Below are 21,912 nucleotides of genomic sequence, written 5' to 3' on the forward strand. Positions count from 1 at the left end.
GCAATCTCAACTCACTGCAACATCCGCCTCCTGGGTTTAAACAATTCTTCTGCCTCAGCCTCCCAAGTAGCTGGGGTTATAGGTGCGTGCCACCACTCCCGGCTAATTTTATTATTATTATTATTATTATTTTTAGTAGAGACGGGGTTTCACCATGTTGGCCAGGCTGGTCTCGAACTCCTGATCTCAAATGAACGGCCCACCTCTGCCTCCCAAAGTGCTAGGATTACAGGTGTGAGCCACCTTGCCCAGCAGAGTGCTTGCATTTCTTATCGTTTAAAATGCTGAGGTGAGGATGAAAGGAATGTTGGGGTGGAAAGTGATTCTATTCATCTTATCCCTCTCCTTTTGTTGACATTTAATGATGTTGCCTCACTTACTCTGAAGTTCACCTTGCCAATTCCTACTATCCCTTCTTTCCTCCCCACCACCCCAACCATCTCAGATTTAGAAACTTGCCCAGGCAGGGCATGTGGTGACTCACGCCTATAATCCCCGCACTTTGGGAGGCCAAAGTGGGAGGATCGCTTGAGGCCAGGAGTTTGAGACCAGCCTGGGCAACACAGAGACCCCATCTCCCCCCATCCCCCGCAAAAAAAAAAGAAGAAGAAAAAGAAGAAGAACAAGAAAAGAAACTTCCCCAGTCTTGGCTGGGAATGGTGGCTCACACCTTTAATCCCAGCACTTTGTGAGGCCAAGGCAGGCGGAACACTTGAGGTGAGGAGTTCAAGACCAGCCTGGCCAACATTGTGAAATCCCGTCTCTACTAAAAATAAAAATTAACTGGATGTGGTGGTGCACGCCTGTAGTCCCAGCTACTCGGGAGGCTGAGGCAGGAGAATCGCTTGAACCCGGGAGGGGGAGGTTGCAGCGAGCCAGTGAGCCAAGATCGCACCACTACACTCCAGCCTGGGTGACAGAGCAAGACTCCATCTAAAAAGAATTAAAAAACAAAAGGAAACTTGTCCAGTCTGGCCAGGCATGGTGGTGCATGCCTGTAGGGGTTTTACAGGTTTTTTGTTTGTTTGTTTCCAGCTAGAACCTGAGTTCTGTCCTGGATCACACAGTCCGCTGGGATCAGAGCCAGGATTAGAACCCACAGCTCTTATCACCCAGTTGAGATATGCCTTTGTTTCCTAACACCTCTGTGTTTCTCACCAAGCTGTGCTGTCTCTATCTACAGGACAGCTGGCGATGAGGCCCCCATCTGATTCTGGAGTCAGTGTGTGGCTGAAAGCTGGGCATACAGGACTATTCAGTAAGTGTCCCTGTGGATGTGTTAAGGTCTTAATATTATTATGCATAAGTTGGAAACTGTAGTCTATTTGGTAATGAGCAGTGAATTTTCTTCTCATGGCTGGAGGGAAAGCTACAGTTGGCTAACTACAGGGCAGAACTTGATTTAACTCCCAGTCAACTGTGACCAATTTTCTTTTGTCATGGGATCTGACATAAGATTCTAGTGTATTATGGAAGTGGTTAGGGTAAAGCAATTAATACATTTCACTTATCCATTCATTGATTCAACAAATACCCCTTTTTTTCTTTTTAAGAGACAAGTGCTAGACATGGTGGCTCATGCCTACAAACCCAGGAAGGTGGCTTGAACCTTGGAGTTAGAAACCAACTTGAGCAACATATCAAGAACCCATCTCTACAAAAAGTTTTCTAAAAAATTCGCCAGGCACGGTGATGTGATCCTGTCGTCCCAGCTACTCGGGAGGATGAAGTGACAGGATCACTTGAGCCCGAGAGGCTGAGGCTGTAGTGAGCCATGATCATACTACTGCACTCCAGCCTGGGCAACAGAGCAAGACCATGTCTCAAAAAATAAAATAAAGAGACAGGGTCTTGCTTTATTGCTCAGGCTGGAGTGTGGTGGTATGGTCACGGATCAGTGCAGCCTCGAACACCCGGGCTCAAGATCCTCCTGCCTTGGCCTCCCAAAATGCTGAGATTACAAGCATGAACCCTCTGCCTGGCCAAGAAACATCTTTGATGCCTACTGTGTGGCAGGCACCATGCTAGACATAAGGGGGATACTGAGATGGGTGAGAGACAGGATATCCTTGCTCTCAAGGAGCTTTGGTGCAATGGGGAGCTCAGATACGCACAGAAGAGAGGTGAAAAGGAGGCCAGGGCCGGGCGCAGTGGCTCACGTCTGTAATCCCAGCACTTTGGGAGGCTGAGGCGAGCGGATCATTTGAGGTGAGGAGTTCAAGACCAGCCTGACCAATATGGTGAAACCCCATCTCTATTAAAAATACAAAAAGTTAGCTGGGCATGGTGGCATGTGCCTGTTATCCCAGCTACTCAGGAGGCTGAGGCAGGAGAATAGATTGAACCCGGGAGGCGGAGGTTGCAGTGGGCCCAGATCGTACCACTGCACTCCAGCCTGGGTGACAGAGTGAGACTCCACCTCAATAAAAAAAAAAAAAAAAAAAAAAAAAAAAAAAAAAAAAGGATGCCCGGAGGAGGGAGGGACTACCTGTCGCTGAGAATCCAGGAAATCTTCTAGAAGTGAAGTTGGAGCTAAACTGTGAAGGATGAGGCCATGCACCATGGCTCACGCCTGTAATCGCAGCACTGTGGGAGGCTGAGGCAGGTGGATCACCTGAGGTCAGGAGTTTGGGACCAGCCTGGCCAATATGGCGAAACCCCATCTCTACTAAAAATACAAAAAGTTAGCTGGGCGTGGTGGTGGGCGCCTGTAGTCCCAGCTACCTGGGAGGCTGAGGCAGGAGAATCACTTCAACCTGGGAGGCAGAGGTTGCAGTGAGCTGAGATTGTGCCATTGCATTCCAGCCTGGGCAACAAGAATGAAACTTCGTCTCAAAAACAAACAAACAAACAAAAACTGTGAAGGATGAATAGAAGCTCATAGGTGAAGAAGGTGGGAAAGATATCCCACAAAGAGAACAGCATGGACAGAGGTCTAAGGACATGAAAACTTCTGGAATATGTGGAAATAGGAGTTCAGTCTAGAAGGAGGGTTGGATGTGAGCCGCTGACAGAGGTCAGTGTCAGGAGGAGATGAGACGAAGTAATTAATGACCAACTGGAGGAGGTCGAGGCTGCAGTGAGCTATGATCACACCATTGCAGCCTGGGTGATAGAGTGAGACACTGTCTCTTAAAAATAAAATAAAATAAAATAAAATAAAATAAAATAAAGTAAAGTAAAATAAAAATAAAATAAAATAAAATAAAATAAAACCAATGGATTCATGCCTACAACTATTTTTATTTGTTTATTTTTGTTTCTTTCCTTTTTTTTTTTTTTTGAGATGGAGTCTCGCTCTGTCGCCCAGGCTGGAGTGCAGTAGCGCCATCTTGGCTCACTGCAGCCTCTACCTCCCGGGTTCAAGCAATTGTCTGCCTCAGCCTCCCGAGTAGCTGGGATTACAGGCGCCCGCCACCACGCCTGGCTGGTTTTTGTATTTTTAGTAGAGATGGGGTTTTACCATCTTGGCCAGGCTGGTCTTCAACTCATGACCTCGTGATCCACCTGCCTCAGCCTCCCAAAGTGCTGGGATTACAGGCATGAGCCACTGCACTGGGCCTTCTATTTTTCATTTTAGAGAGAGAGTCTTGCTTTGTCACCCAGACTAGAGTGCAGTCATGCACCACTGCAGCCTCAAACTCCTGAGCTCAAACGATCCTCCCACTTTGGCCTCCCGAGTAGCTGGGACCACAGGCAAGCGCCACCATGCCTGGCTTTTTTTTTTTTTTTTTGAGACAGAGCCTCGCTCTGTTGCCCAGGCTGGAGTGTAGTGGTGTGATCTCGGCTCACTACAAGCTCCACCTCCTGGGTTCATGCCATTCTCCTGCCTCAGCCACCCAAGTAGCTGGGACTACAGGCGCCCGCCACTACGCCCAGCTAATTTTTTGTATTTTTAGTAGAGACAGGGTTTCACCATGTTAGTCAGGATGGTCTCGATCTCCTGACCTTGTGATCCGCCCGCCTCGGTCTCCCAAAGTGCTGGGATTACAGGCGTGAGCCACCGCGCCCGGCCTTTCTTTTGTTTTTGGTAGAAACAGGGTCTTGCTATGTTTCCCAAGCTGGCTATTTTTTTTTTTTTTTTCCTTTGAGATGGAGTCTCGCTCTCTCGCCCAGGCTAGAGTGAAGTGGCATGATATCAGCTTACTGCAACCTCCGCCTTTTGGATTCAAGCGATTCTCCTGCCTCAGCCTCCTGAGTAGCTGGGATTACAGGCATGCACCACCACGCCCAGCTAATTTTTTTTTATTTTTAGTAGAGACAGGGTTTCACCATGTTGGCCAGGCTGGTCTTGAACTCCTGACCTCAAGTGATTCACCCACCTTGGCTTCCCAAAGTGTTGGGATTACAGGCGTGAGCCACCACGCTCCACCAAACTATTTTTTTCTTTTAAAACCAGACCTGAAGTATCTACTGTGTGCCAGGCATTTTTATGAATGCTTTACATACATCACATTGCTTAGTCCTCATAACAACCAGATTATTTTCCCCGTTTTGCAGGGGAAACAAAGGCATGGAGAGGTTGAGGAATTTCCAAAGTCACTCAGCTGGTAAGTGACAGAGCTGAGATCCGAACCAAAGTATGTGAAAAGTGCTGATCCTGGGGCAAATGTCAAGTTTTCATTCATTCCATAAAGATTCTCTATGTGCCTGGTAGACACTGGGAATAAAATGGCTCATAGGAAGATGGATGATTAAACAAATAGTTCAATAAAGTGATCTGGAGAGCCTCACATTCCATGGCCACGTTCAGGTTGACCAAACTTGAGCCTGGTGATGATGTCTGAGGTGCTAGGGCCAGGCCTAGGCACCACAGACCCCACATCCTGGAAATGATTTGACATTTTGTGAGGGTCTGTTCCTTGTTCCTGAGCTCTCACCCAGCCTTCTATTTTTTTGTTTTGTTGTTTCATTTTGTCTTTTTTTTTTTTTTTTTCTGAGACGGAGTCTTACTCTGTCGCCCAGGCTGGAGTGCAGTGGCGCGATCTTGGCTCACTGCAAGCTCTGCGTCCCAGGTTCACGCCATTCTCCTGCCTCAGCCTCCCGAGTAGCTGGGACTACAGGCGCCCGCTACCACGCCCGGCTAATTTTTTGTATTTTTAGTAGAGACGGGGTTTCACCGTGTTAGCCAGGGTGGTCTCGATCTCCTGACCTTGTGATCTGCCCGCCTCGGCCTCCCAAAGTGGTGGGATTACAGGCATGAGCCACTGTGCCCAGCCCTTGTTTTGTCTTTTTTGAGACAGGATTTCATTCTGTCACCCAGGCTGGAGTGCAGTGGCGTGATCACAGCTCACTGCAGCCTCAGTCTCCTGGAGTCAAGCAATCCTTTTGCTTCAGTCTCCCGAGCAGCTGGGACCACAGGCACATGCCACTACACCCAACTGATTTTTTTTCTTGAGACAGAGTCTTGCTCTGCCGCCCAGGCTGGAGTGCAATGGCATGATCTTGGCTCACTGCAACCACTGCCTCCAAGGTTCACGTGATTCTTCTGTCTCACAACCGAGTGGCTGGGACTACAGGCACCACCACCATGCCTGGCTAATTTTTGTATTTTTAGTAGACACAGAGTTTTGCCATGTTGGCCAGGCGGGTCTCGAACTCCTGACCTCAGGTGATCCGCCTGCCTTGGCCTCCCAAAGTGCTGGGATTACAGGTGTGAGCCACTGTGCCCGGCCTGATTTTTGTATTTTTTGCAGAGATGAGGTTTTGCCATGCTGCCCAGGCTGGTCTCAAACTCCTGACCTCAAGCAATCTACCTGCCTCAGCCTCGAAAGGTGCTGGGATTACAGGCCTAAGCCACTGTACCCAGCCTTCACCCAGCCTTCTGCCAGATAAACCAAGTGCCTTGGCTTCACAGGGAGCCCCGGTCCCAGGATGGATGGCAAGTGCCCAGAAATACACAGTCCAGTAAAGGCTTCAACAGGAATGGAGCCAGCATTGCAGTGGTGCACAAACAACATTTAAAGCAATATTTAAACTAAGTCCCAGGAAATGGCCTGGGTTTTTCTGGCAGACAAGGAAGTGGAGCTGGAGGAGGGATGAAAGGCATTTCTGAGTTGAGGGGACAAGACCTGGCCTTTGTGTCATGCAAGGAAGTCGACTCTTCTCCTGGAAACCCCTGGGAACTACTGCAATATTTTGAACAGGAGGGTTATTGATCCAATTGGCATTTTAGAAAGATACCTCTGGCAGCCATTTGGTAGATTGATTAGAAAGGGACTGAGTTAGAGGCGAGGAAATGGGCAGGAATCAAGGTAATAGCAATTGGCACAATGTAGAAGGGATGGATTTAAGCAGTATTCAAGAGATAATATTGGGCTAGGCACAGTGGCTCATGCCTGTAATCCCAACCCTTTGGGAGGCTGAGGCAGGAGGACCACTTGAGGCCAGTGTTGGAGACCACTCTAGGCAACATATTGAGACCCCATCTCTATAGAAAAAAAATTTTTTTTTAATTAGCCTGTCATGGTGGTGCGTGCCTGTAGTTCTAGCTACTCAGGAGGCTGAGGCAAGCGGATCACTTGAGCCCAGGAGGTTGAGGCTGTCAAAAAAAAAAAAAAAGAGAGCGATAACATTGACATGATGGATCCACTAGGCATAGACTGCTACTCTTATACTATTTCCCATTGCCCTTCTTTGTTTATTAATATTATCATCAATTATTTTTATTTTTTGAGACAGGGTCTCACTCTGTCACCCAGGCTGGAATGCAGTGGTGCGATCATAGCTCACTGCAGCCTCAATCCCTTGGGCTCAAGGGATCCTCCCACCTCAGCCTCCTGAGTTGCTGAGACTATAGGCACGAGCCACCACATCCGGTTAATTAATTAATTTATTTTTATCTTTAGCAAACATGAAGTCTCACTATGTTGCCCAGGCTGGTTTCGAATTCCTGAGCTCAAGCAATCTTTCTCCTTCGGCCCCCAAAGTGCTGAGATTACAGGTGTGAGTCACCATGCCCAGCCTATTTTATTATTTTTTATTTTTTATAGAGACAGGGTCTCACTATGTTGCCCAGGCTGGTCTCGAACCCCTGGGCTCAAGTAATCCCCCTGCCTCGGCCTCCTAAATTGCCTTCTTTGTTTATTAATAATGTTTTAGCTGGGTACATGGATAGAGACTACATGTCCCAGCTTTCCTTGCATCTGACCAACTTCTTTTTTTCATTTTAATTAATTAATTAATTAATTTCTTTTGAGACGGAGTCTCACTCTGTTGCCCAGGCTGGAGTGCAGTGGTGCAATCTCAGCTCACTGCAAGCTCCACCTCCCGGGTTCACACCATTCTCCTGCCTCAGCCTCCCTAGTAGCTGGGAGCACAAGTGCATGCTGCCACGCCCAGCTAATTCTTTTTGTATTTTTAGTAGAGATGGGGTTTCACCGTGTTAGCCAGGATGGTCTCGATCTCCTGACCTCGTGATCCACCTGTCTTGGCCTCCCAAAGTGCTGGGATTACAGGCATGAGCCACTGCACCTGGCCGCTTTATTTATTTATTTATTTATTTATTTATTTATTTATTTTTGAGACAGAGTCTCGCTCTATCACCCAGGCTGGAGTGTAGCGGCGTAATTTCGGCTCACTGCAACCTCCGTCTCCTGGGTTCAAGCAGTTCTCCTGCCTCAGCCTCCTGAGTAGCTGGGATTACAGGCGTGTGCCACCACACCCGGTTAATTTTTTTTTTTTTGTATTTTTAGTAGAGACAGGGTTTCACCATGTTGGTCAGGCTGGTGTCGAACTCCTGACCTCGTAATCCGCCCACCTCGGCCTCCCAAAGTGCTGGGATTACAGGTGTGAGCCACCGTACCCGGCCTTTAATTCATTTTTTATTAGAAAGTTAAATAATAGAGATGGGGGTCTTCCTATGTTAACCAGGCTGGTCTTGAACTCCTGGCCTCAATTGAACCTTCTTCTGGCCTCCCAAAGTACTGGGATTACAGGCGTGAGCCACTGTGTCCAGCTGCATCTGGACAACTTCTGAGCAGGTTAGTGGTGTCCTTAATCAGGAAAGGACCTGTGCTTCCTACTTTACCCCCCTTCCAACATTCAGATATGATGGTGATTTCTGCCTAGGCCCCATGGAACAGAGAGACAGAAGCCACATGGTTAAGATGGCAGAGACCAGCCGGGCGCCATGGCTCATGCCTGTAATCCCAGCACTTTGGGAGCCCGAGGTGGGCAGACTTGAGGTCAAGAGTTCAAGACCAGTCTGGTTAACATGGTGAAACCCCATCTCTACTAAAAATACAAAACTTAGCCGGGTGTGGTGGTACACACCTGTAATCCCAGCTACTCAGGGGCTGAGACAGGAGAATCACTTGAACCCGGGAGGAAGAGGTTGCAGTGAGGCGGGATCGCACCACTGCACTCCAGCCTGGATGACAGAGCGAGACTCTATCTCAAAAAAAAAAAAAACAAAAAGAAAAGAAAAGAAAAAAGATGGCAGAGATGTTCCCACAGTCCTGGAGTATCTATTTTGAGGTTAAGTCACTGAATTTTGGGGAATTCTTTGTTATAGCCGCTTCGCCTATACCCTAACTAATTGACCGTGCTTTGGATATGAGGAGGGAGGGAGGGAAATATCTGAGTGGGTGCTGGTGCTGTCAACTGGGCCTGGAGATTGAGGGAAGGGGTAAGGTTGGGTAGGGTTGGGCTCAGGGGAAGACGATTAACTTAGTTTTGAATATGTTGAATGTGAGATGTCTGCGAACAGTGGTGTGTAGTAAATGGTTTTTTGTTTGTTTGTTTTGAGACAGGGTGTTGCTCTGTCCCTCAGGCTGGAGTGCAGTGGTGCAATCATAGCTTACTGCAGCCTCCAACTTCCGGGCTCAAGCAATCCTCTCACCTTAGCCTCCTGAGTTGCTGGGACTACAGGCATGCCACCATGCCTGGATAATTTTTAATCTTTTTTTTAAAGATGGGATCTCGCTGTGTTGTCCAGGCTAGTCTCAAACTCCTGGTGGTGAGCCACCATTCCTAACAACCAGCTCTTCAAAAAGGGAGAGCCCTGATCGGAAGCATTTGCCAATGTCCATGATGTAAACAGTCCCACCTTGGCCGAGTTCAAGTTCCTACTATCTTATTTTATTTTATTTTATTTTTTGGAGATGGAGTTTCGCTCTTGTCGCTCAGGCTAGAGTGCAATGGCGCTATCTCGGCTCACTGCAACCTCCACCTCTTGGGGTCAAGCGGTTCTCCTGCCTCAGCCTCTCGAGTAGCTGGGATTACAGACACCCGCCACCACGCCCAGCTAATTTTTTTGTATTTTTTAGTAGAGACGGAGTTTCACCATGTTGACCTCGGGGGATCCACCCACCTGGGCCTCCTAAATTGCTGGGATTACAGGCGTGAGCCACCACGCCCAGTTCTTCAAGTTTCTACTACCAAGATGACTTCACTGAATAAGGAGCTGGGTGTACAATGGGCACTCGTGACCTGGCATGAGCGGATGCCAGCACGCCACTGTCCATGGGCATCTAAGTTGGGATATTCAGTCAGCCATTGGATGTGCACCAAGTTGCCACATGGGGAAGAGACATCTGGGCTGGAGACAGAGGTTTGAGTGTTATGAGCAATTAGCAGGTAAAGTCACAGTAGTGGATGAAGTCACCAATGAATAACATGGAGAGAAGAGGAGGCCAAATTCAGTATTCTGGGAAAAACAATGTTTGCAGAGTGCCCTGAGGAGGAGGAGAGGCTAAGAAGCCAGAACAGGTAGAGGAAGGAGGCCCTGTGACCCATCAGAGCCACATCTGCTACTTGCTCTCGAGGGTCCTGCCTGCTCAGATAAGTTGGCTACTCATTGGTCATCACCTGGCAACTCTGTCCTTCCTTGCATCTGGCCAAATTCTTTTTCCTCTCTCTTTCCTCCTGTCCTCCTCATTACCATCTAAATTAGCTCCAGTAGCTCCCATCAAAAATCAAATAACGGCCGGGCGCGGTGGCTCATGCCTGTAATCCCAGCACTTTGGGAGGCCAAGGCGAGTGGATCACCTGAGGTCTGGAGTTTGAGACCAGCCTGGCCAACATGGTGAAACCCTGTCTCTACTAAAAATATCAAAATGAGTCGGGCGTGGTGGCACATGCCTGTAATCCCAGCTACTTGGGAGGCTGAGGCAGGAGAATTGCTTGAACCTGGGAAGTGGAAGTTGCAGTGAACCGAGATTGCAGCACCACTACACTCCAGCCTGGGTGACAGAGCAAGACTCTGTTTCAAAAGAAAAAAAAAAAATATATATATATATATATATGTATATATATATATATATATAATTTTTCTGTAGAGACAGGGTCTCTACAGTTTTTTTTTGTAGAGATGAGATCTTGCTATGTTGCCCAAGCTGGCCTCAAGCGATCCTCTTGTCTCAGCCTCCCAAAATGCTGGGATGACAGGCATGAGCCACCACGCCCAGCCTAAGAAATATATATATCTTTTTTTTTTTTTCTTTTTCAGATGGAGTTTTGCTCTTGTCGCCCAGGCTGGAGTGCAGTGGTGCAATCTCGGCTCCCTGCAACCTGAGTTCAAGCAATTCTCCTGCCTCCCTCCTGAGTAGCTGGGATTACAGGTACACGCCACCACGCCTGGCTAATTTTTTGTATTTTTAGTAGAGACGAGGTTTCACCATGTTGCCCAAGCTGGTCTTGAACTCCTGACCTCAAGCGATCCTCCTGCCTCAGCCTCCCAAAAATGTTGGGATGACAGGCATGAGCCACCGCCCCCGGCCTAAAAAACCCCGACTATCTTGATTCCACTTCCTCTTCTCACTGCTGCACCAGCTTTGTACATGGTCCCCGGCCAAGCTGAGATACCCAAAGTCTGGTCCACGTCGTTTTTCTCCACTGCGTCATTTCTCACTCACCCATTGCAAATGCTGTAGGCAGAGCTACAGTGGCTTCTACCCAATCCTCTGCACACTTCTCAGGGCAGGCTTGCTCCATGTCTCTGCAGCCTTCAGCACAGTTTCCCATTCCTTTTTTGGAACACTCTTTTCTTTTGGGTTCCAGAAGTCCGCATCCTCCTGATTTTCTTCTTAGTTTGCCGGCTTCTCCTTTGGCAACTTGTTCTCCACCTGACCTCTAAATGTCAGAGTTCCTCAGAGCTTGGTCTTAGGCCATCTTGTCTTTTCCCTGCACCTCTTTATGACGTCATCTGCTAGAATGTGCCACTCACTCTTGGGGCTCTATTCCAACCCAGATTTCTCTGCTGAATTCCAGGACTGTGTCTACAGCCACCTATTAAATATTTCTCCTGGATTTCTCAAAGAACTAAAAATAGAACTACAGTTTGACCCAGCAATCTCACTACTGGGTATTTACCCAAAAGAAAAAAAATCCTTCTACCAGAAAGAAATATGCACTCGTATGTTCCTTGCAGCACTATTCACAAGAGCAAAGACGTGAAATCAGCTTAGGTGCCCATCAACGGTGGACTGGATAAAGAAAATTGTACATACACGTTATGGAATACTATGCAGCCATAAAAAGAAACAGAATAAAGAAACAAAGAAACATGTTTTTTTGCAGCAAAGTGGATGCAGCTGGAGTCCATTCTCTTAAGTGAATTTAGAGCAGGAACAGAAAACCAAATACCATATGTTCTCACTTGTAAACAGGAGCTAAACATTGGGTACTCATGGACATAAAGATGGCATCAATGGACACTGGGGACTACTAGGGGGAAAAAGGAAGAAGAGGGGGCAAGGGTTGAAAACTATTAATACCTAATGGGGCCGGGCATGGTGGCTCACGCCTGTAATCCCAGCACTTTGGGAGGCCAAGGCAGGCAGATCAGTTGAGGCCAGGAGTTCAAGGCAGATCACTTGAGGCCAGGAGTTCAAGACCAGCCTGGCTATCATGGCGAAACCCTATCTCTACTTAAAATACAAAAATTAGCCAGGTGTGGTGGTGCACACCTGTAATCCTAGCTACTTGGGAGGCTGAGGCAGAAGAATCACTTGAACCCAGGAGGCGGAGGTTGCAGTGAGCTGAGATCATGCCATTGCACTCCAGCCTAGGCAACAGAGCAAGACCCTGTCTCAAAGAAAAAAAGAAAAAGAAAAACTACCTATTGGGTACTGTGCTTACTACATGGGTGATGGGATCAATTGTATTCCAAACCTCAGTGTCACACGATTTACCCATATAACAAACCTGCACACATACCCCGTGAATCTAAAATAAAAGTTTAAAAAAAAAAAAAAGAGGCCAGGTGCAGTGGCTCACGCCTGTAATCCCAGCACTTTGGGAGGCTGAGGCAGGTGGATCACGAGGTCAGGAGATCAAGATCATCCTTGCTAACACGGTGAAACCCCGTCTCTACTAAAAATACAAAAAATTAGCCGGGCCTGGTGGCGCGTGCCTGTAGTCCCAGCTACTCAGGAGGCTGAGGCAGGAGAATCACTTGAACCCAGGAGGCAGAGGTTGCAGTGGGCCGAGATCGTGCCACTGCACTACAGCCTGAGCGACAGAGCGAGACCCGGCCGAGTGCGGTGGCTCACACTGGTAATCCCAGCACTTTGGGAGGCTGAGGCTGGCGGAGGAGTTCGAGGCCAGCCTGGGCAACATGACAAAACCCTGTCTCTACAAAAAAATACAAAAAATTATCCAGGCATGGTGGTGTGCACCAGTAGTTCCAGCTACTGGGGAGGCTGAGGTGAGAAGATCATCTCAGCCCAGGAGGTCGAGGCTGCAGCAAGCTGTGATCGCGCCACTGCACTCCAGTCTTGGTGACAGAGTGAGACCCTGTCTCAAAAAAACAAAACCAAAAACACCAAAAAAAATTTTCTCCATACGCTCTTCAAACCTAAAACTTCCCAATCTTAAACTCTTGATCTTCCTCCCAGAATATGTTCCATCTCAAATGTTCTGCTCGAAGTAAACAATACCTCCAGGCCAAGCACTGTTATTTTTTCATTTTTGTTTGTTTGTTTTGTTTTGTTTTGTTTTGAGACAGGGCCTGGCTCTGTCACCCAGGCTGGAGTGCAGTGGCACAAATTCAGCTCACTGCAACCTCTGCCTCAGGAGTTCAAGTCATCTTCCCGCCTCAGCCTTCCTAGTAGCTGGGACTACAGGCGCACGCCACCATGTATTTTTTTCTTTTTCTTTTTTTAACGACGGAGTCTTGCTATGTTGCCCAGGCTGTTCTCGAACTCCTGGACTCAAGTGATCCGCCCACCTCTGCCTCCCAAAATGCTGGGATTACAGGTGTGAGCCACCACGCCTGACCCTAATCCATATTTCAATGCCCATCTGCCTCCTCTATAGATTGCAAGCTCCATGAGGAGGGTGCATCTGTCATTCAAGGTTGCATCCTCATTGCCTAGGGCAGTGCCTGATACATCATCCGGTTCAGTAAATATCAACGGAATGAGTTAAAACAGGAAAGCTTATTAGCACAGAAACCAAAGAAGAAGCAGCAGCACACATGCCCTCTTGAGACTGACAAAATTGTGCTGTAGTCCTGCGCTGCTTGTTGTTAAGTGACTTTAGGGAAGTCATCATGGCCATCTACAGATTGAGGAAATCAACGTACTCATCTCTGAGGTCCCTCCCAAATTCTCATGTGTAGTTGACATCTATTATCTATTGCTTATATGTCACTGAATTGGCAGGTATGCATAAATAGAATTTGCACCTAACGACGAATATGATTGTTTATATTTTCTTTAAAAAAACTGGGCTTTTGTTTCTCATATTGAAAGCTCTGTTATGCCATTGTTGAATTTCTCCCAGATGTCCCCCCCCCCCAACCTTCAAACTCTGCTTCCTTAGACAGATTTGGCAATAGCTTTGTAAATGATATGGACATAATTGCCTACAATAATGAAAACCTACAGGATTCTTTTTTCATTTTCCCTTTGGCATGTTTACTATTCCCTGCCCCACCAGGCAGATCATTCTGAGTGTGTGAGTGTGTGTATCCATTACAAAGACAACTTCTATGTTCATAACATATTCGATTCGGAAAAAACAATTGTAGGCTGGGCACGGTGGCTGACGTCTGTAATCCCAGCACTTTGGGAGGCCGAGGCGGGCAGATCACGAGGTCAGGAGTTCAAGACCAACCTGGCCAAAATGAAACCCCATCTCTACTAAAAATGCGAATATTAGCCAGGTGTGGTGGCATGCTCCTGTAATCCCAGCTACTCGGGAGGCTGAGACAGGAGAATCGCTTGAACCCAAGAGGCAGAGGTTGCAGTGAGCCGAGATTGTGCCACTGCACTCCAGCTCTGGGTGACAGAGCAAGACTCCATCTCAGAAAAAAAAAAAAAAAAAAAGAAAAAACAATTGTTTTTGAAAAGCGATTTGTAATGTCTTTCACAGAGACTAAATGAAGAGTATGTTTTGATACTTTTTAAAATATAATTTCATCTTTTTAGATTCTGATTCATGTGCACATGAATGTACCCATGTACATGGGTATATCTCGTGATGCTGAAGTTTGGGGTACAATTGATCCCGTCACCAGGGGTACAGTACCCAATAGGTAGTTTTTCAACCCTTCCCACCTCTAGTAATCCCCCGTGTCTATTGTTCCCATCTTTATGTTCATGAGTACCCAATGTTTAGCTCCTACTTATAAGTGAGAACATGCAGTGTTTGGTTTTCTGTTCCTGCAGAAACGTATCCACTTAGGATAAAAGCCTCTAGCTGCATCCATGTTGCTGCAAAGGACATGATTTCTTCTTTTCTTTTGTTTCTTCTTTATTTCTTTTCCTTCCTTCCTTCTCTCTTTTCTTTTTCTCTCTCTCTTTTCTGCATCCATGTTGCTGCAAACGACATGATTTCTTCTTTTTTCTCTCTTCCTTTCTCTTTCCTTCCTTTTTTTCTTTCCTTCCCTTCCTTCTTTCCTTTTCTTTCTTTTACTTTTTCTTCTTTCATTTTTCTTTCTTCTTCTTTTTCTTGAGTCGAAGTCTTGCTCTGTTGCCCAGGCTGGAGTGCAGTGAGTGGTGCGATTTTGGCTCACTGCAACCTCTACCTCCCAGGTTCAAGCAATTCTCCTGCCTCAGCCTCCTGAGTAGCTGGGATTACAGGCATGTGCCACCACGCCCAGCTAATGTTTGTATTTTTAGCAGAGATGGGGTTTCACCATATTGGCCAGGCTTGTCTCAAACTCCTGACCTCAAGTGATCCACCCACCTCGGCCTCTCATAGTGCTGGGATTACAGGCGTGAGCCCCATCTCGTTCTTTCTTATGGCTGCATGTTTTGATACTTTCAAATTACACGGACTCAGTGAAGGCTATTCGTTGCCTTGAACTTCACAAAGCATTTCCACAATCGATGGGGTTCTCAGTAAAAATCCGGGACTTGCAGGGCAGATGCTGTCAACATCCCCATTTAACAGATGTGGAAACTGAGGCCTAGACCTACGTTCTTGTCCCTTTACAGGCAAGGTCCCTGGAGAAAGGGATTCATCTAGAGGCTCGTACAGATATACTGGAATGTACAGTAAAGTTTTCGCTGCCTGGGTTCATATCTAAACTCTGCAGCCTCAGGACTCTTTCCACTATTAGAAAATGGGGAGAAGGCTGGGCGCGTTGGCTCACGCCTGTAATTCCAGCACTTTGGGAGGCCGAGATGAGCGGATCACGAAGTCAGGAGATCGAGACCATCCTGGCTAACACCGTGAAACCCCGTCTCTACTAAAAATACAAAAAATTAGCCGGGTGTGGTGGCACACACCTGCAGTCTCAGCTACTCAGGAGGCTGAGGCAGGAGAATCGCTTGAACCTGGGAGGCGGAGGTTGCGGTGAGTCGAGACAGCACTCCAGCCTGGGCGACAGAGCGAGACTCCCTCTCAAAAAAAAAGTGTGGCACTCAATAAATGAGTTGTTATTTCAGTGGCAAGCCCTGAAAGGGGCGTCTACAAAGGCCCAGTGGGCGAGGCTGAGGAAATGCCTGGACACGACCCTTCTCATGGCATTCCCGGGGCGCCCGCATCAGCCCCTACCAACTCCCGCTCGGGGACTTTCTCGGAATCGCGCTTCTTCTTCCAGCCGCCTCGAAGCGGGCCCCGTCCAGGTCTCTTTAGCTCCGCCCCCTGGTGGGGGGCGTGGCCTCCTCAGGGCCGGGGCGTGGCCCAACCGGGAACTTGGGCGTCGAACTCCCCTTCCCAGTCTGGAGCCACCCAATCCAGGCGGGGCGGGAGGCTGATCACGTGACCAGCGATAGGTCTCACCCTCCTCATATGCCAGTACCACCTCCTCCAGTACCAGAGGGGGGATGTCTTACTCCTTTCCGTGAAGCAAACCCTTTATTTGAGTACGGTTTGCGTCCACAAAGCGTGGGGTTAGATCCTTGGGAGCGACTGGGCCCGCCTTTGCCCCCTCGGCGGGGTTTTGTCTCCTGGCTTCCCCCAAGTGCGAAGCAGTTGGTCTCGCCCAGCCGGGTCCTGGGCGCGGCGGCGGCAGCCGCGTCACTGGCGGGCGGGATCCCTCCGCTCTGGGGAGGCAGCGCTGGCGGCGGGACTGGGGCCACTGAGGAAATCCATCCGCGCCGCCGCCGCCGCCGCCGCCGCCTCCGCCGCGGAGGAAGACAGCGCCGCCCGCGCACCGCCAGCGACCCCCCGCCGCAGAGTCCCACCGCCACAGGTACTTCCGCTGGCAAAAGGAGTCCTCGCGCCCCCCAGCCCCAATTTCCCCCAGGGGAACCTCTCTTCCTTCGGTCTCCCCAGGCTGGCCTCCTGGGAGCGGACGTAACTCTCCAGACCTCCCCTCCCTTCCCCTCTGGCCCCGTCGCTCCCAAACCCGGAAGGGGAACTGGGGGGGACCCTCGCCTCCCACGGTGCGTGCGCTTCCCCGCACCATCAGCGAAGTTTTTGCCCGACCCCAGACCCCAGCCCAGCCCCGACTGCCTCTTGCTCCCTTGGAAGTTGGGGGGCTAAATTCCGGGCTTCCTCTAGGCCCCGCCCCGCCCCCTTTCCCCACCGCCACCCTCCCGCCTGCCCCCGGGGAGCACCCCTCGTGTCCTCCACTGTCGCACCCCTGCCGGCCCTCGCCTCGCACAATTCCAAAATCGGGAAGAAGCAGGCAAGGCCGCGCGCCACCCTTCCTTTCGTCTCCACCCTACCCCCGATTTGGGTGCTACCCGTGGTTTCTGGCCCCACTCCCCGAAACTGGAGCCCTCGGCGCTCTATTCCCTTTACAGATCCTCACCCCAAGCTCAGCTCCCAGGCGCCCGCCCCCCGCCCAGCTTTCTTTTGGGCAAAATGGAGGTCGTGGGGGCTGGAGGGCCAGGCCCACTGCGCTTCACAGCGCCGCAGCAGCCCGCGCCTTCCAGCTGCCAGATCCAGGGACCCTCCCGTCACCTCTCCTGGGCCCCGCCAGACTTGCGGAGGCGGTGGCACCCCCATTTCTCTATGGGGCCCCGGCTGCTATATCCCTAGAGTCTGGGGGCTGCTGAGGGCCCTGGGGGGTGATGGGGACCGAGGGCTGAGAGCGTCGCCCCCGCCCCCAGTTTCTTCCTCCAGCCCTGCTTCCTTCTGCCCTGGGCCTCCGGCGGTGCCGCCAGGCCTGGGCTGCTAGTAGGTGGAAGAGGCTTTGTGCGGGCCTGGGGGTTGGGTAGAGTAAGGAGTTCTGCCCGCACCCCCCACCCCCCGATTTTGAGGGTCACCCCTTGGCACTGGCGTAGAAAGCTGAACTTACAAGGAGAGGAAATGTCAGTGGGGAAGAGGAACGCCCTGCGCCTGGGGGAAGTGGGAGCTGGGTGGGGGACGCCTGGGCCGGCCAAGTGCAGTGTGTACGGCCGGATCGCACAGGTGTCCCGCGGACGGGGAAGGACTCAGGCTCCCGGAGCGGAGCCAGCCAGGCCCCTGGGGCCCGGGCGCCGAGCCTGCGGGCTGGGCCCCCCGGGTGTCCAGGGCGCCGGGGCCAGGCCGCCTGGGGCCGCCCGCCCGCGCCTGGGAGAGAGCAGCTCCGCGCCTCGGAGCCGGGGACCTCGTTGCGGAGCCGTAATTACTCGAGAGCGGCTCCCACGGGCTTTCTGCGGGCGCGGCGGGGCGGGCGGTCTCTGCGCGGAAGGGAGCAGCGGCTCGGGGCTGCCCTCCCCGCCGCTGTCACCCCCACCCGCGGCGGACGGCTAATGGGGCGCAGCCGGACCGGGGATTATCCGGGGTGAGCCTTCCAGAACCTATTAGCGCCCAATTGGCTTTTCCCAAATCCTGTAAACAGCCACCCGGGCCGGTTCTGGGGAGGGCGGGAGGCTGGGTCGGGCGGGGGCGATGGGGCCGGGGGTGGGGTCACCCACCCTACAGGTCTCTGCCGTGGATGCGGTTGCCTTGGCAACGGGGCTAGGGTGGGGGCATTTCACCAATGAGGTGCTCTCGGTCCGGGTGACGGTTGCCTAGGCAACCCCACGAACAGCCCAGCTTTCCCCTCTGGTCTCTCCCCCCCACCCGCCACCGTCGAAGCTGGGGGTGTGTGTGGAGGGTGTGCGCCTTGTGGGGTGAATTTCAAGAGGCACCGCCCCTTTTAAAATTAGGTGCTTGGAGGGCGGTGCCTGTGCGGGCTGGGGCAGACGCCAGGTCTGTTTTCGAAGGGACACCCCCCCCCCCAGTTCCTGCCGCGGGTGTCCTGCCCGGGCTGTGTCCGAGGGAGGGGTTTCCCCTGCGCTTCCTCTTGCACTTCCCGCTCCGTTTCCGGGGGGCGGGAGGAAGATTGGGGAAGTCGGCTCTTACTCGGCGACGTCTCTGGTGCCGGAGACCCTGGTTGTGCCCGGGGACGGCGGCCGCGCCGCCCCTTCCCCCTCCCCTTGCTTACCCCTTCCGGGCCGCGCTGCAACCCCGCCTTTCTCCCCACTTCCCCGGCGGCCCCGGGCCTGACGTCAGCCCTGCATCCCCCAGGCCTCGGGCCAGCGGCCAGGAGCTGCCTCCCCCAGCCCCCGTCCCGCGGCCCCCAGCCGCCCCCAACCCCGCCCCACGGGCCCGGCGCCATGAGTGAGCTGGAGCAACTGAGACAGGAGGCCGAGCAGCTCCGGAACCAGATCCGGGTGAGGGCCTGGTGCGGGGCGGGCGATTCATGTGTACACCACCAGGTGCCCTGGATCGGGTTGGGTGAGGGTGTTGGTGGGGGAAGGGGGAGGGAGGGCCTTTAATGGCTCAGAATCTGACCCTGTCCACTCCTGTCTTCTGTTCTCTTCTCTCCCTTTCCTCCCCAACCTGTCTTCTCTCGCGTCTCTCTGGCTCTGCCATCCCCTACAGGATGCCCGAAAAGCATGTGGGGACTCAACACTGACCCAGGTGAGGGCACTTGGTGGCCAGGGGGTAACTAGGGCTTGGAGGGACAAGGATCAGAGGCCGCTGCTCTCTGCAGTCCTGCTGCCTGGGCCTCCCCGAGCCCATTCTGTCTCTACCTCCAGATCACAGCTGGGCTGGACCCAGTGGGGAGAATCCAGATGAGGACTCGGAGGACCCTCCGTGGGCACCTGGCAAAGATCTATGCCATGCACTGGGGGACCGACTCAAGGTGTGTGTGTGCGTGGGCTGGCGCTGTGGGCCGACTTTCTAGCAGGCTGTGGGAGCAGCCTCAGATCTGGCGGGGTGAGCAGGCCACCAGAATACCCAGAGTATGTCTGGAAAAACGGTGACTCCCAGACATGCCCGCCAGACCTGGACAGGCAGGACCATGCTGGTGAGAACTTGGGGGCTGCAGCTGGAGACTCTGGTGGCTCACGCCTGGAATCCCAGCACGTGGGGAGGCCAGGGCAGGATCACTTGAGCTCAGGAGTTGGAGACCAGCTTGGGCAACATAGTGAGACCCTGTCTCTACTAAAAATTGAAAAATGAGCTGGGTGTCGTGGTGCTCGCCTTGTAGTCCCCGGCTATGCGGGGGAGGCTGAGGTGGGAGGATCGCTTGAGCCTAGGAGTTCCAGGCTGCAGTGAGCTGTGATGGTGCCACTGCATTCCAGCCTGGACAACAGAGAGACCCTACCTTCTCCCACCCTATGGGAAGGGGGTGTGTCTTGTTTTCATGTCACCCTTCTGCTCTCCCTACACTGTTCCCCACCAGGCTGCTGGTCAGCGCCTCCCAGGATGGGAAGCTCATCATCTGGGACAGCTACACCACCAACAAGGTAGGGTGGCGCGGGCTGCAGGGTGGGGCAGGGCCACAGGGCCCTGGCTGGCTCTGACCCCGGCGCTGCCCCTGCTCCGCAGGTTCACGCCATCCCGCTGCGCTCCTCTTGGGTCATGACCTGTGCCTACGCGCCCTCAGGGAACTTTGTGGCCTGTGGGGGGTTGGACAACATCTGCTCCATCTACAGCCTCAAGACCCGCGAGGGCAACGTCAGGGTCAGCCGGGAGCTGCCTGGCCACACTGGTGAGGGGCCTGGCCCAGTTCGGGCCCTTTTTGGGATCGGGGGGTGCACTGCCCTCCGTGTGAAGACCTGGCTGACCAGCTCCTTCCCCAGGGTACCTGTCGTGTTGCCGCTTCCTGGATGACAACCAAATCATCACCAGCTCTGGGGATACCACCTGGTGAGGCTCTGCCAGGGCTGGGCAGTCTGGGCAAACCCACACTTCTTGCCTCAGGGGCCACCGTCCCAGTGCTCAGCACGCAGCGTGCACCGTAGCCTTCCTCTCCTGGTGGGCGCTAAGGGGGTCAGGGAGGGATGCATCCCCTCTCCACCTAAGGCTCTGACACGAGCCTCCCCGGACGCTTCCACAAGGTTGGGCTCGTGGTGGGGTGGGGAGAACAGGGACTCTGTTCTTCGCCCCGTCTCTTATCTTTTCCTTCTTCCTGTTACCTCTCCAGTGCCCTGTGGGACATTGAGACAGGCCAGCAGACAGTGGGTTTTGCTGGACACAGTGGGGATGTGATGTCCCTGTCCCTGGCCCCCGATGGCCGCACGTTTGTGTCAGGCGCCTGTGATGCCTCTATCAAGCTGTGGGATGTGCGGGATTCCATGTGCCGACAGACCTTCATCGGCCACGAATCTGACATCAATGCAGTGGCTGTGAGTTCTGGGGCGAGCTGGGCCAGGCCCTCCCCACCAGGCTCCCGGCCCTGCCCCTCGCCCTCACCCCATCCCGGTCCCGTGTCCTGCAGTTCTTCCCCAACGGCTACGCCTTCACCACCGGCTCTGACGACGCCACGTGCCGCCTCTTCGACCTGCGGGCCGATCAGGAGCTCCTCATGTACTCGCATGACAACATCATCTGTGGCATCACCTCTGTTGCCTTCTCGCGCAGCGGCCGGCTGCTGCTCGCTGGCTATGACGACTTCAACTGCAACATCTGGGATGCCATGAAGGGCGACCGTGCAGGTGACAGCTGGGGCTCCCGGCTGGGCGGGTGGGGACCTGGAGCCCAGGCCAAATGGGTTCTGACTTCTTCCTTCTTCACAGGGGTCCTCGCTGGCCACGACAACCGCGTGAGCTGCCTCGGGGTCACCGACGATGGCATGGCTGTGGCCACGGGCTCCTGGGACTCCTTCCTCAAGATCTGGAACTAACGGCCCCACCCCCTCTGGGCCCAGGCCGGGAGGGGTCCTGCCCACGCCCACACTACAGGCCAGGGCTTCGGGGCTGGGCGCACTCCCAGCCCCCTTCCCTGGGCCACGGGGCCTTGGGTCCCTGCCCTCCCACCCAGGTTTGGTTCCTCCCGGGGCCCCCACTGTGGAGATAAGAAGGGGATGGAATAGGGGAAGAGGAGGGGCAGGAGGCCCTCATCCTTCTGCTGCCCTGGGGTTGGGGCCTCACCCCTCTGGAGGGCCAGAGGCAGGAGGTGGAAACCCCAGGGGCTGGCTTTTTTAAAACTGGTTTTATTTTAATTTTTATTATATTTTCAGTTTTTCCATAAAGGAGCCAATTCCAACTCTGTACCTGGTTTCTGCCCTTGCTGCGTTCTCGTTTCTGGACCTTGTTGCCTGAAGGCTGCTGAGGGGGTGGGTGGCGGGGAGGGTATGGGGCCTGCCAGGCA

The 21,912-nt window shown here is 52.5% G+C and overlaps 1 protein-coding gene and 1 long non-coding RNA gene across 7 annotated transcripts in view; both read left to right on the top strand.

Annotated features, from left to right (window-relative positions):
- LOC129041119 (uncharacterized) overlaps positions 1 to 10,183 on the top strand; it is a 27,638-nt gene extending 17,455 nt beyond the window's left edge. For 4 of the 6 annotated variants that reach the window (XR_008503806.2, XR_008503805.2, XR_008503809.1 and 1 more), the window contains 3 exons: positions 1,184 to 1,258; positions 4,501 to 4,550; positions 9,270 to 10,183. This is a non-coding gene — a long non-coding RNA (uncharacterized LOC129041119). Of the gene's footprint in view, positions 1 to 1,183; positions 1,259 to 1,553; positions 2,252 to 4,500; positions 4,551 to 9,269 lie in introns of those variants that run through there. The other 2 variants (XR_008503807.2, XR_008503804.2) reach the window with 2 other exon arrangements.
- Positions 10,184 to 16,213: 6,030 nt separating this feature from the next.
- On the top strand, positions 16,214 to 21,812 carry GNB2 (G protein subunit beta 2). The gene is made up of 10 exons (XM_054496386.2): positions 16,214 to 16,588; positions 18,838 to 18,983; positions 19,195 to 19,233; positions 19,353 to 19,459; positions 20,003 to 20,066; positions 20,149 to 20,311; positions 20,403 to 20,469; positions 20,747 to 20,948; positions 21,041 to 21,257; positions 21,339 to 21,812. The coding sequence occupies exons 2-10, from the start codon at positions 18,927 to 18,929 to the stop codon at positions 21,443 to 21,445; spliced, it is 1,023 nt and encodes a 340-aa protein (XP_054352361.1). The 5' UTR covers positions 16,214 to 16,588; positions 18,838 to 18,926; the 3' UTR covers positions 21,446 to 21,812.
- Positions 21,813 to 21,912: the final 100 nt, after the last annotated feature.

The sequence above is a fragment of the Pongo pygmaeus genome, chromosome 6, assembly GCF_028885625.2.
Source record: "Pongo pygmaeus isolate AG05252 chromosome 6, NHGRI_mPonPyg2-v2.0_pri, whole genome shotgun sequence".
Classification (NCBI taxonomy): Eukaryota; Metazoa; Chordata; class Mammalia; order Primates; family Hominidae; genus Pongo; species Pongo pygmaeus.